Here is a 19,420-nt window from a genome sequence, read left to right as displayed (position 1 = left end):
AATTCCCCCACCTATTTGCACCAAGTACAGTCCCTTTTTACTATGTATCATTTCCCCACCCTTTTATCAATATCATTTTGCCAGGCTCAAATTCCACTCCACTTATCCCATCAGATTCCACTAATCTACCAGTGCTCCTCATCGTTTTCCTTTTTTCAGGTTTGAGGCATTTTTTGTGCACAGTTAGTTCTATCCAACAGCGCCTGTAGCCCCATGTCTCCTACCCATGTACAAGCCAATCCTCATACTATGTTTTCACCGAGTCCCAGATTCAGTACAACTGTAGAAACATAGAATGGCTTGGTTTGGAAAGGACCTTAAAGATCATCTGGTTCCAACCCTCCTGACATGGACAGGGACACCTCCCACTGAACCAAGTTGATCAAAGCCCTGTTACCTTGGCCTTGAACACTGCCAGGGTTGAGGCATCCACAGCTTCTCTGGGCAACCTGTTCCCATCTCTCACCACCCTCACAGTAAAGATTTTTTCCCTAATATCTAATCCAAAACTCTCAGTTTAAAGCCATTCTCCCTTGTCCAGTCACTACATGCCCTTGTAAGAAGTCCATCTACAGCTTTCCTGTAAGCTACCTTTATGTACTGGAAGGCTGCTATAAGGTCTCTCGAGTCTTCTCTTCTCCAGGCTGAAAAACCCCAACTCTCTCAGCCTTTCTTCATATTTCCTGGTAATCCTAGCTACTAATTCACCCAGAAAAATCCAATCTGTTTTTATCTTCCCAGTGGCTAACTTTCAGTATGAACTTCCAATCTTAACAGATTATTTGTCCTGATCCGTTCTGCACACCACGATGCTGACTCTTGCTTCTGCTCTATATGATCAAGCAGCTGCTTGGAACCACCGTCATATTTGGAGAATAGTCTACTTAGCAGAGCTGCTGTCTGTTCAAATGACCAGACCTAGAAGAGACTGTGGTAATGGACAGAGGCAATGGGAAGTTCTTGCTCCATCTTCAGGATGGGGTATAACCAATGCAGGTAGAATCTTTCATCCCTAAATCTATCTTTCTACTGAGCATGTACAAATAGAGAATGCATTTCATTTTTAACCAATTTAGATAAATTTAAAGAGGAGCATCAAAAATATCCGGTAAAAGGACCAAATCTTTTAATAAAAAATAACTAGTGTTAAAAAAAAAATAACACTAACATATTTCTACATTTTGGTCTTAAAAACAGTGAGCTGTTATGGCTGAGAGTTTCTTTCAAAAAAACACAAAACCAAACAGAATCTCAGACTGAATGAAACAATGTAAACATTTAAAAACATAAATCCTATTTAACAGGATGCATTACTCAAGTTTAGTAACGACTGTACCAGTGTAATCCACAGGTTAGGAGACTGTCTAATTATTCTGAAGTGAAGGAAGGTATTAATTTAGCAGAAAAGTCTTGAGTCTGCATTTCATACCTGAACACACAAAACCTCTGGGGAAAAATAGCCTCTGTTGTGAAATACTAAATAATGAAATCTTTAAATGCCATCTCCACTAATCTTATATCATTTAAGAAAAAAAATCTGTTTTTCTAATCTTTGTGCACCAAATATCTTAGAATATTTATTAATGACTGGTTTTATATAGAATAAATAACTCAAAATACAGTGCAGGAGTTTTTATGCCCTAGTTGACTATTCATTGTTATTTCTGATAGTCCTATGAAAATAATTTTCCCTACTGCATACCACAACTCTTTTCCCAAATCTAGGCCCATAAATGCATTATCTGCTTCATTAAAATAATTTCCAATATGGTGTGTCACAAAACCTGAACTATTAAAAGCACCAGCTAACCTGTGACCTTCAGGCAATGATTGTCAGGATACAGCTACATTTACCCTGATCATTGTCAAGTGAAACACAGATACCAGACTCATGAAAGTTTTGTAACACAATTTCTTTATGCACACAGTCACAAAAGAAATCTCTGATGAAAACCACCTTGGATTACGTAATTTACGGTGTCAAGATATTATTATACAAACACTCCTTGAAAGGAGTGCTCTTTGACATCAAACAGAAGGCTGGTAATAGGATCCAAAATTAAACTGACACAGTACCAGTAAGCTTAATGGTTACACAAGTTTTTAAGCAATCTTTTACTTGCCATAGCTTAAATATTATTTCTTATGTGCTGCTGTACATGGTGTTACAAAATTCTTTCACACAAGAAGCTTTATTTGCATGGAAATTCTACATTCTTGCTCTAAAAATGCACGAACAATGAAGATGAAAGAAAAGCTACAGGACACTTCAAGCAACTGCAGCAAAGGGAAACAAAAACACTGGCACGACATTAAGCTGTCTGAACAAAAATGAAGTTAGACCAACACAGCCATAAAATAAAAGCATCTCAGAAGGCTTTTTTGAGCATGACTGGTCAGACTTATCATAGAATTTTGCTTTTATCTATACTATCCATACCCATTACTAAAGTAATTCACCAGTATACTCTATGTTGGCCCACATACAAGCACACAGGTGAATACACATGCAACACAGATAATTAAATGGAGTTGGCAACAGCCTCTCAGTTTGCCAGGGAACTTACTGGCTTGGATGGATGACTCAATAAAACTTCAGTGTGCTAAAAGGAGAAAAAAAGACAGGAAAAGATGGGGAAAGTTGGGGATAGGAATAGTGTGAGAGAGAAAAAGAATAGATGCAACGAGAAAAGAATTTAAAATAATAACCACAACATTAATTTACTAAGATGACAGAATCTTAGTTTGTGATTATAGCATGCATTACTAATGAGCTTTTGAAACATGACAAACATGGAGAGTTACCCCTTTGCAAGTTCCAAACTTGATATTGATTTCTCAGTCTTCACACAGTTAATGTAGCCCTGTGTTTGGGTTTTACAGGTTGAGAAGGACTTTAATTTCTAGTGCTTCACTTATATCAATTACAAGGCAGCTAAATGATTTAGAAAACTAATTCGGTAACTGACACTATCAGAACGCTAAACACACTTGCTGGCTTTTTACTTTTAAAGACATCCGGATTTCAATGGTAGCCTTTTCCTTTCTAGGTTGCTATTCTGAATACATCATTTATCATCCTTTCTTTGAAGAAAAAAAGATCATCAGCTGAGAACAAGAAATAGTATTTCTACCTTATCCACCAATATTACCAGTAATGTTTTCAGTTGTGGCACGATATTCATGTGAACTAAAATAAAAAGCACCAGAGCCTGTATTAGACTAGCTGAGCTAAATCTTGTGAAACACAGAATTTGGGTCAATGCTTCAGTCATTTTTTCCTGTGTTTTGAAAGGTACCAGCCTCCAGAACTTGAAGGAAGAACAACACAGCAGAAAAAAAAGCACCCTCTGAGTGAGCCTGTTGAATCTAGAGGTATTTTCCTGGCAGGGAATCACTGCTAACATTCTCTGATGAAAAGTTCCTAGAATGCACCAAGGGGATGTTTGTTAAAATATGGTTTTGGACTCTTTCTTTTCTCTAACCTTGATCACTTTCAAATAAGGAAAATATCTATAGGGAGGAAAGCTACGCAGTGGAAATGAAGATAGACAAAAATCTGCTCATCTTTGTCAGAACAGATTGTTGTATTAGTTGGCCTCTCCCAGATGAGAAAACCAGAATGAAACAAAGCATATTGAATGGGAAAGACAAGACAGAAAAAGTGAGTATCCTGAAGAAAAACAACTAGAAGAAAGTTTTTTTCACTGTAAAACTATTACATTAAAATAGGAGTTTGAAAAATGAGTTTCCCAATTTAAAAAAAAACAACAAAAAAAAAAAACAGAAAAGCAACAAACCACCACACATAAAAATAACACTTCACAGAAAAACAGGAAGAGAACTCCCTGCGTGTGATTTCCCTCTAATGATTCCATCTCAGCTAAAAAGGAGACTATTTAAGGCAGGACACCAGGCCATGTAATGATTTACATAACCATGGTATCATTATTAAAAAACCCAACCCCAAATATGATAAACATTGCAGTTTTATTTGCTGAGACAGAGATCAATATAAAGTCATCATTAGTAAGAAGAGAAATAGTAACAATGAACAGCGGACACCTAGAGTCAGACACTGGAGACTTCTTACATGGAAAGAAAAATAATACCAGGAACTTTTCAGCACCCCCGAACTCCAGTTGTTTAATAATATTTCAGTTTAGTGTAAAGTTAAACCCCTTTTACAGAAAAAGTGGAAGCTTGCACTGTTTATGATTTCTCAGAAGTTCCCTGTTTAGAGAGTAGCAAGGGTTTTTTTCCAAGGGCTGCCCAAATCTTTTTTATCTAATGGCTTAAAGGCTTAACAGTAGTCCCATTTAGTCTCTTCTGTCAGCTTTTTAACTTCTAAGGCTAATAGATTTAACTGAAAGTACTCAAACTGTTCAGTGGAAATAAGAGGCAAGGGAAACAAGATTGATGTTGGACACATCTCTGTCCAAACTGTAAGGGAAATAACCTAAAAGAATAAGCTTTTTGCCATTTGCTCTGATGAGCTAAATGAGAGAGTCCTACCTGCGTGTCTTATGCAAAAGAGTGCTAAGACAATGTAATAAAACTCAACATAATAAACCTCTAATTCAGCTTTAGACTGAATGCTTTCTGGAGCCATTAGTTTTATGGTTAATTGTGACAGTCATTTGCAATTGTTAACAATGCAGATGTGTAAACCTAAGGTTTTAAAAGCTGGATTCTCTCTCATAATTGTTTCAAGGATGACAAGGAATTAATGCACCTTGAAAATGTCAGACTGCCTGAATAAATATCTGCAGTGTATTTAAAGAGAGAAAGCCCCTTAAAAATACATTTTTCTTCTTTTCTGCAAGTGACAAAATACATTGGCAAACTAAAAACAGCTGGAAAAGAGGTTATTAAAGAAATATCTAAACTTAGTCATAAGTATAAAACATCCAAGTGGTTGTTAACTACTTTTTCTTGAGTAACCAAGAGTAATTGTGACTTTGTTCTAGAAAGCAAGGAGGATCACTGGTAGAAGTGGGTTTTTTCGTATAGCTTGAGGAAAGCAAATGCATGGTTAGTTACATGTAATCATAACTGGGTCCTAGAACATTCATTCCTTTATAAATAAGCCATTGTGGACTGCCTTATCACCAAAAAAAAAATCTTCCCATTGAACTTTAATTTACCCTTGAATAAAAAGAATGCAGGAGGCCAACATGACGAAGTATTTAAAAAAGGAACAAGATATTTATGATTTTGTCTTAGTAGGATGTGAGAGATCACTTTAGGGTCTCTGCACAGGAAACAATGGTCCAAATGCCCTAATAAGCAATGATGCTTGAAGCAGAGGACCAGATATCCAGAGTACTATGGAAGGGCTTTGTATGCACATAGGTAATGGCATGCTATCAACTTTCTTTGCTTGTAAAACTGAAACTATCCTGACTGAATTATTTTGAGAGCTTCTTTGGATTGGAAGATGCAAATCTATTTGTATGTACAATGCAATGAATTTACACTCATTATTTTTCTCAGAACCAAATTAGGAATACAGTTATTTGTTCCATAGCTGTCCTGTACAGTTAATAGTGCTCTTAACATTTGAGCTATTTACCCATTTTAACCCTCACGAAAAGGGTCACTCGCTTAATTACCTCTTGGGGGAAAAAAAAAAAAAAGGTATCAGATTACAAAAATATATGGTCTTATGAAGTGGCTCAGTGTCCTTATGCAATGTTCCTGGATACTAGCTATTAAGCATAATCCCCTCTGAAATGGAATAAGCAGAGGTAGGCCCTAAAGGAATTATAACGAAGAGCTGTCATCACAGTACAAATTAACTGCATGTTCATCTTTTAGCCAGCAATGCTTGACTAGATTTTTGTCAACCTCCACACCCACTTAAACTACTGATATACTCACTGCTTATAGTGAGGTAAGTGATCTCAGGGGGAGCAGCAGAAAGCAGTACATTAACAAATGCTAAATATACAGACATATTCCCTAACTGATTGAATTTCCACAACTGGTTTTTCATAACCTATTTGTTATGTGCTCTCCCAGCTAGTAACTTTTTTTTTTTTTTAAATTAGAGTAACTGTAACAATGTTCTCCCCTGTAGTTGTCTACCTACAAACTACCATCCAATTGCTATAACAATCTCTGGCAAATCTTAGCTACAATGTATTCTTCAATTCATTACTATTAACACACTGACAAATGGCGAAACTGCAATTCATGACAGAGAATTCAAAGGAAAGGGTCCTTTAGGACTTCTGAAATACTCACCTGCTCTACGCTACACTGAAAACAGCCTGTGAGACTACTTAAATGTACACAACCTTTTCTTGCTGCTGTACTTTGTTGATGCTGAATAACAGAACTGTTTCTTTTGTGTAACAGAAATAAAAAAAAAGGACAATCATGTGTCTAGATACAAGTATGTGTGTAAATTTCACTTACACAGAGTTCTCAGGTGCATTGACACCCACCTTGTACCCACACAACAGAAATCCTAAACAGGTCTTAACTGGTGACTCAAAATTTGTTCCCACATTAATCTGAGGAACTAGGACAGAGTTCCAAACTACTGCATGGGCACTCCTTCTTTTACTGGGTAGATGTAAAGAAACAGCTAGAACACCACAACCCAAGACGTAAGTTTCTTTAAGAAATCATGTTGCTTTTTGTCTTGTTCTGTTTTTATAAATAGAAGTGTTATCACTATTTCAATTGGCGTGTTTTGTGCTTTCTTCACCATCTGCTCTTTTAAAATCAGTTAAAACCAAATTAATGCTCCTCTAAACAGTGTAGTATTTATGCTACTCTGAGACAAAATAAAGGCTTGCAATGCAGACAGAACCCAAAGATTCTGTTCAAACGAATTAATTTGCTTGTAATACAATATTACTTTTCTGAACAGCAAATTCCTAGCAGTGTATCAGCTGCAACTGGCAATGAGATTAAAACAGAAGATCACACACTTTACGGGTGATACATTCTTTTCATTTGATTTTATGCATACTTATGGGCTGGGCCAATCATGCTTCTGAATTTATCACATTAACACCTACAAACATTGATAATTTATATGTGAAATATACAGCTGCTAATTTTTCAGCTGTTACACCAGCTTAATGGCACCATTACTGTTATGAACTGTAGTGAAGCATACTAAGTATTTAATTCCTAGTAAATAAATCAACAGCGCTTTTATTGCATGTAAATGACATCCAAAATTAGCACCAGTGTCTGAAAGCTACTTTCTGACAGGCTTATCTTGTAGTATGGACACAACTTCACAGTTCTTGCTGAAAACCACAGAATTCAAACTTGAGACCCAAAGTTTTCTATGTAGACATGGCAAATTTGTCCAACACTGAATGTTTACACCACATACTTAAATATGAAGTGAGATTACCTTCTTCAACTGAGTTTCCATCTTCAAACACTCTTCCTTTTTCTGTTCCAATGCAATTTCTAGTGTCTTGAGTCTGGAATCTTTCTTCAGTCCTGATGAAGCTAAGGATGAAGCATGTTCCTTCAGGTCCAGTAATGATGACTAAAATAAAAGATGTAAAATAACTATCAAGTAAATACACTTGATGTGCAATAACTAGTTTCTTTTTTAATCTTTATTTTCTTCCTATCCCTTCATATTGTGTTCAGGTCCCAACTTTGAACAATGTATTTTGTCAGGATGTTCATGGCCTGATTTAAGACAGCTTGATTTAATTCAGGTTTTCAGGATCAGAATAAAATCTCGTTTAAATTAATTTTAAAATAATTTTTAAAAGATGGAAGATTTTGTAAATGGGAATTTGCGTTTCATATTTCAGTCATGTTTAAGAAAATCTGGTTTTAATTAAAATGCTATTTAAAAATCATACACGCACAGCTGATTTGGCTTTTGTATCTAAAACTGACTGTTCAAAGCTTTTCTATATACTGCTGCTATGGGGTGAAACTGATTCATGCTACCTACCACCAAAAGACATCTCAACTTCTTGCTTTGTGAACCTTTTTAATGTTTTTTTCCTGTCAAATGTTGCCTTTCACGTAGACAAAATCTTAGCACTTCCGGGATACAAGCTTTTTCTTTTGTATTGCTCTACTTCGATTGCGTTTTGAAAAAGACAGTAAGTAAATTTGAATGTTACAACTCCAAGAGAGGAACAGAGAATGTTTATATTTCTCTAACGCAATTAGGTTAATTTCTCTAACCAACTGGCTCATTACCAACAAGCAATTTAATTATCAAAAAAGAACACTTCTCAGAGTCAAAAGAACTAGCTATACTGTCTGCATAAAGGAATAAACATTATCTGCATGCTTTTAGCACCTGCAGCATTGACCAGCCTCTGTCCTTTCCTCCCTATATTTAGACAGAAACAAGCTTGTTCTCTGCCTTCAGCTGCCTATAAGCAGACCTTCGGCAAATGCTATCACTGAGCGCTGCTCATTTGCTACTAACATGATTAACTGCTGCAAAGGGGACTGTGTGCTATCCATAAACAGGTGGTTCTGAAATGTTTATGCTTGGAAAATGTCTAAAACAATCTATTTTACCAGATATACTTGTTGAAGGACCACTACTATAAAGGAACGGTTTTCTTCACCTCAAACATAAGACACACATATACAACAAACAATTTTAACACAACAGATTTATTCTGCTGGTCAACCTCTTTCTCTGTGAGATCTCCTTGTAAAATGCTGACTCTCTCTTTCAGGTCCTTAATGTCTTTTTTGTAGTTGTCGATCTCTTCCTGTTTTTCTCGTTCATCTCTGTCACGCTGCTCCTTTAGGCGCTCAATGGTCCTTTCCTAAAAAAAGAAAGCACTCTGTGAAGAAAATCCTTCTAAGTTCAACATTTAAGACTTCGTGTCACAACACTTCATACATACTGTAGATGAGGAGGAATGTAGGATATCATAGAATGGTTAGGGTTGGAAAGGACCTAAAAATCATCTAGTTCCACCCCTCCTGCCATGGGCAAGGAAACCTCCCACTAGACCACTGCCATTTTCTTTTTCTTATGATTATAAAACAAAAAGGAGGAAACCTGAGAAATCTATGGATTTATTGCTAAGAAATACCAGGCTTTCTGTATCTCTGAAATTTCAACGTACTGTTAACAGTCCAACACAATTTATCTGGTTCTGATAATCAAAATTAACTTAGACCAGGATACATTATATATTGTTTCCTTACTTAAATCTTGTTTTGCCAAAATGGAAGGTTAAGTCTGTGGTTCTATTCAGAAAAAGAGCTGTAGTGCATATGTGACACCAGGACCAATATACAGTAAGAAAGGGCAGTAAAATAACTTTCCAGTACAGCAGATATCAACAGAGCTTTAGTTATCTTGTAATCTGAAGGGATGCAAGTGTCAGGAAGGCTCTACCAATGTCAGGAAGGCTCTACCACAGCTTTATATTTATAGAATCTGACAGTCTAAAGGAACTGCGACCCTGGTTCTCTGGGAATCAAGAAAAAAATATACAGTAGATCCAAAAGGCTGCCCCACTAAAACAGAATAGACAAGGCTATTCCCTCAGTCATCTGTCTCCTGAGAGTTGAACAAGCATAAAGAAATGTTAGCTAGCAGGATAACTGCTCATTTTAATTCAGTATTGTGAATTAAAACTCCATTTCACACAACAAACTTGAAAAATTAATTTATTCTTAAAATATCTGAGCAAAGAAGAAGGCAGGCAGGCAGGAAGGCAGGAAAGAAAGGGCAAAAAGCAGAAGAATCTACAGTTGAACTGTAAGGTATTCCACAATCATACCAAAGATGCACCATGTAAAGAGACAACTGTGAGAACATCAAGCTCTTCCACCACCACACAAAATGATAAGTAGCTAATGACCAGAGCGATAGGCTGTGGCTCAGCTCTGCCTTCCTGCCCCGCTCATGGTACCAGGGGCGGAGGGCAGTACCCCGGGCTAGCTCTATGGATATCCTGCAGTGCCCTCTATTGAGGGACCCACCGCTGCAGCCTCCACACTCATCCCTCAGTCGGCAGAGACAAAGGATGTCACTGAGGCTTAGTATTAGAGATGTCTTGTATAGAGCCCAGAAAACACACGGAAAAGCAGGCTTTTATTAGGAGAAGGAGTTTTCGAAGGAAGGGATTAGGCTTTCGATACTCACTTTTTCTGCAAGTGCTTCTTCCAGCGTAGTCAAGGCAGTGTCAGTATTTGTGGTATCAGCCTGCAAGGATTTCACTCGATCCTTTAAGCTGCTCATTTGCTTCTCCTTGTCTCTTAACTGTTCTTGTAGATTTTCAATCTTAAAGAGCAGGAACAAATTTTAAGACAAGAGCAAGCAAAAGCATGCAAAATCATTTTAGGAGCGTAAACTCTTAAAAATATTCTTAAAGCAAAGGAATTGGGCAAGGGCCTAGTTCCTGTAATCCTACATCAAAACATCAAGCTATGCACCAAAACCATCAAATATTAATAAGGAATCAGTAACCTTTCTGATAATCAGCAAAGAATTCAGAGCAAGAAAGTCTAAATAATATTCACAAGAAAAACAGAAAGAAAAGAGTATTATTACTCATTTCTGAGAATGCTGGGCACTGCATGACTGAAGGATGATCAATGCATTAACAATATAAAAGGAAAAACTGAGAAAAACATTACTGTAAATGTAAACCAAAACCGGCACTTAATAATTAAGAAGTTGCAAAGAAGTATTATTTTAAGTATTTCCTTTGGTACTGTCATACTCCTTACTGTACTGGCATGTGGCTTTTTTCATCTTACATGGTAATTTGCTGTATGATGGACTAACACAAAGGACCATCCCCCGGGTAGAAAACATATTAGCCGCGTTTTCTGCAGGTGTAGAATTCGATCCATTATATGAGTTCTGAATATATCTTTTGACAGACTGAGAAGACCTAATGCTAAACCCATTTTACGCATACATACCCATCACAAGAAACACACCCATTTACATTATGGTAACCTGTTGAAAACAAATTTATCAGCGAAGGACTAAACCACATACAGATTTCTCAGTTGATTCCTTTTTGTTGTTGTTGACAAGTTTTTCTTGCATCAGCAAACATACATCATAAAATGGTGTATCTATCTGCAAAACACTTGTAGAAAGATATTCTTCCAAAGACATTTGTAAGAAATAATGTAACCAGACAACCCCGTAGGCTGTCTAGTCCAGTATTTGTAAACTGAATGCACTAACTAGCCTTTTTTGCTTCGCCTGTGGAACTGCAGTGAGCAGCTCCTTTGTTAGTCGAAATACAGCAACTATCCCCAGGTTCTACTCTTCAATATTGGAAAAAACTGAGCTGCTGTGATTACAGAGCAAATGGTTATTTAGACACATGCACTACTACTTTTTTTTAATCTCTATTAAAATTACATCTGGAACTTAGAAAATGGTCTAGATCCGCAATGATAAATGCAAAAGATTTCGCAGAAGGCTGAACATCTGGTCACAAATAATGGTAGATGTGTTACAAGTGGAAGCTAGGAGAAAGAACAATCTAATTCAGGGAATCCCTTGCTAACATTCCTCTGTAACCCATGGCCATAGGAGGAGCCTCCTGATATAAGATCCTTCATGCCAGTTTTTTTATTTCTCTTATGCAAGCATGTGTAAACTTACATCCAGCTATGTACACAATCTATGCATTACTAATAGCAGAACAACTACATAAAGTTTTTTTGTTGTTCTTTAAAGAATGAACTGAAATTGATTCTGGTTTATCTTCATCGTTAGTTTCTATTAGAAAAAACTCTTAGGTCTCTATTATGCTCAAAATTTAGATTTGGGTGCAACACAAATGACACTACAAGACAAATTCTGAAGAGCACCAAAACACCATAATCAGTGCCATACCATGCGAGTCAGAAATAATGACAAGAACTGAAAATTCCTTCTTTATAACTCATATCTATTATTTAATGCCTTATTAACACACTCTTGTAGCCCACGGAGCCTCAGAAAGATCCCTATTCATTCTGACCAAAGAGTTCTAGTGTACACATGTACAGCTACCAAGGGGTAACATCCCCAAGAGTAGCCCATGTGGCTGCTTTTGACCTTAGGAGCTTTCAGTGTCGTCAGCTGTCTAGACAGGCTGGCTGTTTAGACAGCCAACCATGAAAATATACTACAAAGAAGGCTGAGCTATTCTTAGACTCATGTTTACTTCTGGAGGCGAAATGCTCTCGCAAAGGCTCCAGCTGGCTGAAGAGGGGATAGTGCAGTGACTTTCTGCTGTGACCAAACCACACACAAGAGACAGCTAAGTAATTCAGCTTTGGCAGATATTAAAATGCTTGCCAAGGCAGCACAACCATTTGCACAAGCAAAGCATACTTTTCATGTTTGAGTAACACTGTTTACTGTGACCAGAGTAAGATGATAGCTGTACAGTAAGACTATATATGACTGTTGCATCTTCCCCTTGCAACTGCACCCTCCTGTACACAAAGATAATATAATAATAAAAAAATTAATAAGGTGTATTGTGTAGGAAGTACGAACCTGTCTATTCTTTCAGTCTAAGTGCATACTTTTCCATTTGGAGTAATAAACAGGGGGGTTTGTTATCATCCAGGGAACAGAAGGTACAATTAAATGTTCTAAGCCATACCAATAGGTAGACACTACCTAAAAAAAAACACTCTACCAACAACTATGCCTTTTGCAGGGTCAGATAACTTACAGTCCCCAAACAAGGGCATGATTTTTAAACTACAGAAAACTGGAACTTGCACAATGCGTCATCAAAACTGAAACATTTGTATAATAATGCATGCAAAGTTTCCTTATGAAATCACAATCGACAAAAAAATAGTAGCCTTTATTCCAGTTTTCTCCAAAACCTGCACCACTGTAACAAATAACTAAACTATAGGCACTCCAAAATTATATAATCTGAAGAAGAAAACAAAGAATAGCCTACACTTTGTCCATATAGTTAATAGAGAATTTCACTCTTATGTCCTTGCAAGTAGTTTGACAATCCTTTAAAAAAAAAAAAACACATAATAATGACATTTTGCCATCCTTTCTTCCTACAAAAAAAAAAAGTAATTCTGAACAAATTCTCAAATAACTGCTAAAAATAAAGCAGACAACCAAACTAGGATCTTTCTTTTCTCCCCAAAAGGAGATGAAATAAAATGCAATGGAATCTCCAAGCCCTCTGAAAAGCATAAAGGGATTAGGATGGAACAAGCACTGTTTAGTCTTTAAATATTCAGAAGATGACATACGTCCTCTGAAATGTTCTACAAACCTATGGAAGATATATATTACTGTACCATCTTTCCAAAAAGGAAAAATAAAAAAATATATACTATTATTAGATTTTTAACAATCTTTATTCATGCCATATATACATATTTCACTGGGGAAAGACAGCAATCTACACCTAAGTTTACAAGACTAAGGTTACTGTAAAGGTACACAGACATACACTGGAATCATCGGCTCTGCATGCCAATTTCCTATCAATAATGGTTCACTGAAATCTTTTTTCCAACATTACCAGTTGTCAGGTACTATCATGTTTCAACCTGGGTGATTTATTCCTAGTTGCATGGAACTAATTATTTTGTCTTCCAGCCCTGAAGCATGGGAGCAGAGGCAAGAGAAGTTTCCTTTGGCATTCTGTTCCAAGGGCAAGGAAGCATTCTACTTTTTGCAAATACCAACCTCACCCCAAGCACATGCAAATTAGAAACAGCCCAAGGATTTAAATGAGACATGTCTAGTTTAATGCCCATCAAAGCCACTAGATTCCCATATTCCTCTAGTTAGAGGTTACAAGTAGAACCTTCATATCATGCCACATCCTTCTGCAGAACCATCGTCAGCCCTAGGCTGTATGGAAATTGAATACTTGGAAAATAATTTCTATTGTACCAATGACTTCTGAATTAGAATAAATTAAGTGGGTTTATGAACTTGTCATTCAATCTTTTTCCTCCTCCCACCGTGTTATTGGAAAAGAACCTTTATCCTCCTTCAAAATATATATTTTTAATCAAACGTCATTTGGGTTGTAACAGAATTAATTGCATTAATGTTTCATTTCCAACTTTCAATTTTCTTCTTGCTACTCTTTTGAGTTTACAAGTTTGACTTGTAAAAGGAATAAAGTGGTGAAAGAAAAAACAATCCATACATATTATTTGAAAAATATATGTAAAATGTATTTCTAAAATTCATATATAGATATATATAATAGCCAATAAAAACTTGATAGCCTACAGCCACACTTAATTTTGCTAAAATCCCACAGTATTTGAGAAGCTGAGAAAGGTGGGTTTGCATCGAAATCAGGAGGAGAACATAACAGTTACAACAGACATTGTTGCATCTGACATAATGAATGGTTGCTTCAGAAGAAGGGGTAAGATGTTTACTCTAGAAACTGAGATGGATCTAGAATTAAAGAAATTTTGTTCCTAAAATGCGTTAATGAGAGGTCACCTTTAGTCCCGAGTGACTGTGCAAGAGAGGTATACTACTGGATTTGTAAATATTACCATTTTTCTGGATGTTATTTTTGGAGACCATAGTGAAAACCTACAAGCAGATATTACTGGTTACTTTTATAAGATTAAGCTTCATTTTTACAAATGTCACACTGAAAACCTCAGCCTTATAACTGTCTTTCTACTGCAGATCCTGCAAAGGTATCACTACAGTTCTCCTGCATGAACTGCAAAAAATCTATGTTTAGTTTAGCACAGACAAATTCCTGGGGGATGTTCAGCTCACCACTACGTGGACAGAAGAAAATTTGATCTTTTGTATGTGTTAGGCTCCATTTGAACCTCCAATATAAGGTTAAAATGGTATCTCATTGGGTATCTCACTTTTAAAGCCCCCAGTGAAATAAAGCCTCTAACATGACTGAATATCTTTCCTATTACCATACTGAATAATTAGACTGAAAGTGATGTTTTTGATATTCATTTTAAAGGTTAATTTTGCAAGACTAGCAACAATGGGCAGAAGCTGAATGAATGCTGAAGCTTCAGGCATAACACGTCTTGTTGCAAGGTTGATTTGAGAAAAGAATGTTATGTGGGAAGAATTGCTGCTACAACAAAAACTGACTTAACTTGTATAGACAGTTACTTATTTTGTATCTTTGGTTAAGGAGCAACAAACAATTGACACTGATCCAAAAGACTCTTCCCATTGCTTTTTCATGCAAAGGTGTCTAGCAAGTAGATTTGTATCAGCCAGAAAAATAGTTCATCAATGTTTACATAAATAATCTCTAAGGACATTTATTCCTATCCCTTTGATTCCTTTTCCTGCTTTCTTTTGCATACCTAATCATTCTCTGGTAGCATCAGTTTGCTGACAGATCACTGCAAAATAGAACAAACAAGAAGTCACCATAAACTGAACTGTAATTATAGTATCTTCCAAAAAGTAAAGAATATTTTCTGTACTGTTAAATTCCCTATAAAAAACAGTATGTAAACCACGTTTCAAATCATATTCCTAGAATATTACTATCATGTTTGCAATCCTTCTGTCCTGCTAGTAGCTCGAGTTTCCTTCAAACCTTCTAACAATCCTATTACCAAAGTTAGCTGTTTCTGAAAAACTGATACTGAGAGACATTTTCCTCACAAGCTTCTAAGGAGGTGCCAGTTGGGGCCAGGGAATAAATTAGGACCCCAAGACTGAAGACTAATTTTTGAGTTGGTAAACAACCTGAACTTCGCATTTTCAGGAGAGCTAATGCGTATGTTCTTAAGCGTTATCTCAGTTCCAAAGCATTTGCCTAGAAAAAATTATGCATTAGCAATGACTCACATCATTAGACAACTGTAAAGCAGCTAAATTTAATAAATTGCTTCATTCTGAGGAGGTTCTATAATATCAATAGCCTAACCTAGTCAAAAGCAGATCCTTTGAATTGTAAAATCCTATCGTGGACACTGGCCAATAAAAGAGGGTTTTGAGGTGAGAGGTGCAGGGGAAGCACTTTTTTCAACCTGCTGATCCAGATTATGTCTCAAAGCATACAGGTTTTAATGTGAATGGGTAATACTTTCTGAAAATGCAATTAAATAACTAAATTATAAAAGGTGGTCAATAAGAGATTCATTTTGGCAATATGAGAGCCAGTTGGTTAAGTACATATGGTTAATTATGTAATCCATAAAAAAAATCTCTATTTTTTTTTTATCTTAAAGCTTCACTGAGTATCCCCTTGGTTTTGCTGGCATTCATCAGGCAAGAGAATGCATCCATTATCCACCACCAAGACTGCAGCCTGAATTGTTAAGATAGTTTGTTGGTTCTAACTTAAGAGCAATACTTTAATTCATCTAATTCAAAGTAGAATACTGCTATCATAAATAGCAAACCAAATTCATTTAGACTCTGCTTCTCTTCTTCAATGAAACACAAAGTTTAAATATTACTCATTTATTTAATATATGTTGAAATGTCACTTATACTGAGAACCGTAACTGAAATCATCTGCTAATTTATTTCACTGTAACATCCATTTTGTTGACATCCCGGCCTAACCATGCAGAATAACATCAAGCTAATTCTACTTTTCGGCAGTGTCCTGACATAATGAAGGAATCTGTGTGACTATGTTTTCTAAAGTTTTACTCCCAAGACCTACTAAATACAAATGGATTAAAAAGCCCAACTGTTTTGCAGACATTTGCTCACTCTTGTTCCAAGTCCCAGAAAAGACTTTGTCAATAAATATGCACAGATTTGACTTAGGAAAGTTCATTATAGAAAAAATACTGAAACTATAATTTACAATATTTTCATGTTGATGGTTCCCAAATGTTCAAAATAAGGAAAACCAAAACTAAATCATTGTGGAACACTGATAAAGCAAGGAAAAAAAAAAGAAAAATGGAACCAGTAAATGTTAACTTAGATCTGATATTCTGTTTTGTAAGAAGCAGAATAAAACTAAAAAGTTGTGACACTGCTTTTAGGATAGCTCGAGCTTCACAAGGTTATATGAAATTTAGAAAGTGTCAAGTGAAAAACTTACTATGTTTTAAAATAAACTTCTTTACTTGGATAAACCAAGTACAGTGTTTCACTGCTTATTGTGAAACAAACACTCTTCATTCTAAGGCAACTTAATCTAAGATAGTCAGAAATATTGATGCTGTTTTCCTGACTTGCTTTAGATTTTGATTTGGTTCTACACAGAATAAGGACACTATAACTACTGACACATTCCTGCTTAGATACATAGGGTACAGTGCTATGTATCATACCCTCATTACAGAAAGAAAGGGTAACAAGAAAAGACATGAAGAAAGAAAACGCTTAAGTCATCACAGCACTGAGATACCCAGGAATGGGAACCAGAGAGCAGAAAAGACCAAATGTTGAGGCAGACCCACATGGGATTTAATGTTGACTATAAAGGAAATCCTCACAGCAAACTAAACTCCATTTACATTACCATTTACGATCACTCAAGCAGAAGGCTGTACAACTTGAACAAAGATTTTAAATAAGATTTGGATTCAGACACTGAATTACTTTCTCCAATTCATTGATTTATTAAAACGATCAAAGAAATACTGTAAGCTAAAACTGCCTCTAAACCACTTACAAGAGCTCTGGAAAGGAGAGATGCTTCTAATCCCAGTGTAAAACATGCCCAGTGAACTGTGATTGTCCCATTTCATTCTTCTACGAAGGATACGGAATGATGAATAAGAAGGGATTAGGAAGTCATACTGTAAATACTGAACACAAGAGAGAATGAATGTGCATGTTCTTCAGTATTTAGCTATCACTGCTCTCACAGAATTACTTCAGAACACACAGTGATAGGTGAAAAAATATTCTAACTTTCAAATAAAATCCCTTAAAAATATTTAAGAAGCCAATACATTAAACTACTGCCATTTTTTGGTGATATTCTTTCCCATTTTATAGCACAGATGGCTTTAGGCAAATCAACATTCTAATCTCTACTGAAAATAAAGGCTGGAAGGGTCAGAGAGTGGTCCTCTTTATCTAGAAGTTCTGTATTTAAAACTGTCCTCCAGCCACCTTTGCCGGAAGGTATGTAAGCTCTTCATCATGTAGAGGAGCATCCTAATTATCAAATGAATGCTATTCTGGGACAAGGTGATCTCAGTTTCTCTTGGTGACAGTACTCCATACTGACCAGTTTTCTTATCCTCTGGATAAGTGAAATCACAGGCTTGAGAGCTATTCATATACTTGTGCCTTATGACAGTCATAATGACTGTATAAATGCTGTGCAGAGACTCAGCCTGTAAGACTCTCTAGCCTAGTGGATTCAAAATTCACTCCTGAATCCAGGAAATTATTGATTTAAACTGAAATATTACTCCTTCCTTGTTCTAGTGAAGATCCCTGAATTGGCTAACAAAATCACTAATGTCTGCTCCAGACACAGCTCAGACAATCCCCTCAGGGGCAGAAAACGCCTGGAAGCCTGGTGACCAAAGCATTGGAAATTGTGAATTCTTACAACCCAGAGAGCAATGAAAAGCCATGTGAGGAAGACTGATGTAAGCAACCTCAAAAATGGCATACGCCCTTGCTTTTCCTGCCTCTTCAATCATAGGGAACTTTGTATTTGTCTAGTATGACAGTGAATACACCAACAAAGCTTATTAGCTTTATCTTGCCAGAAAAACTACACATTTAATTTATAATGAAGCCAAGAGGCCCCACAGTTGGCTGTTTTCCCAGATCCCTTCAAGAAACCAGAATTTGTCAGTCCCACTACCTATGAGTAATGTTCTATCTTGCCAGTCAAGAGGTTATCTCAAGGCACAAGAAGGACATAATACCAAAATGATGGTTCCTGTTTGAGGGATACTAAAAAAAAACCAGAAGACTACTTCCATATATGACAGATTTGCTGCATTATGGTTTCAGTTTTCTGGAATGCTAGAGCACAAGTAATACCAGAAACTCCAATGGAGTTTCATTGTAACTTCACTAGTGCCATCAATCATATGTGACACTATTGCAGCAATATGTGTCAGTGTAAAACCGTAGGCTAAGACAGCTACAATAGCTGAACTACAGAACTAACATTGTTAACATCACAGTCCTGTTTTCCTTCTTTGTTTGAACTTACTTATCTAAAAGGAGGAGTGGATATTCATTACTTCAGGAAACAAAAAAAAAAACCCACCAAACTTCAGTTACTAAAGGCAAAAGATTCTTTTCTAAGATCAATATAAACTGAGACAATGTTCATTACACTATTGGATCTCAAACTAAGAAATTGGCTTGCTATCTTTTGCACATGTTAGAACAACACTGGATTTTTTAAAAGAATATTACCATACATCTGGGGATATAGGTACATATGCTACATGTGATCCAGATGTTTTTATTTTTATTGTGGTATCACAAAATGCTGCAAGTAAAAGAAGGGATTATATAAAAACAAAGCAG

At 36.3% G+C, this 19,420-nt stretch overlaps 1 protein-coding gene across 11 annotated transcripts in view; it reads right to left on the bottom strand.

Moving 5' to 3' along the window:
- The window catches only part of ERC1 (ELKS/RAB6-interacting/CAST family member 1), a 296,380-nt gene that overhangs the window by 179,309 nt on the left and 97,651 nt on the right, over nucleotides 1-19,420 (bottom strand). For 6 of the 11 annotated variants that reach the window (XM_062616671.1, XM_062616673.1, XM_062616663.1 and 3 more), the window contains 4 exons: nucleotides 10,121-10,258; nucleotides 8,646-8,786; nucleotides 7,382-7,522; nucleotides 2,568-2,603 (listed from right to left, as the gene is read on the bottom strand). In XM_062616671.1, the coding sequence (XP_062472655.1) occupies nucleotides 2,568-2,603; nucleotides 7,382-7,522; nucleotides 8,646-8,786; nucleotides 10,121-10,258 (456 nt within the window). The remainder of the gene's footprint in view (nucleotides 1-2,567; nucleotides 2,604-7,381; nucleotides 7,523-8,645; nucleotides 8,787-10,120; nucleotides 10,259-19,420) is intronic. The other 5 variants (XM_062616667.1, XM_062616672.1, XM_062616674.1 and 2 more) reach the window with 1 other exon arrangement.

This window comes from Pezoporus occidentalis, unplaced genomic scaffold (assembly GCF_034315485.1).
Source record: "Pezoporus occidentalis ecotype Australia unplaced genomic scaffold, CSIRO_AGI_Poc_V1 ctg19, whole genome shotgun sequence".
Lineage (NCBI taxonomy): Eukaryota > Metazoa > Chordata > Aves > Psittaciformes > Psittacidae > Pezoporus > Pezoporus occidentalis.
This window is presented reverse-complemented; position numbering and strand designations above follow the sequence as displayed.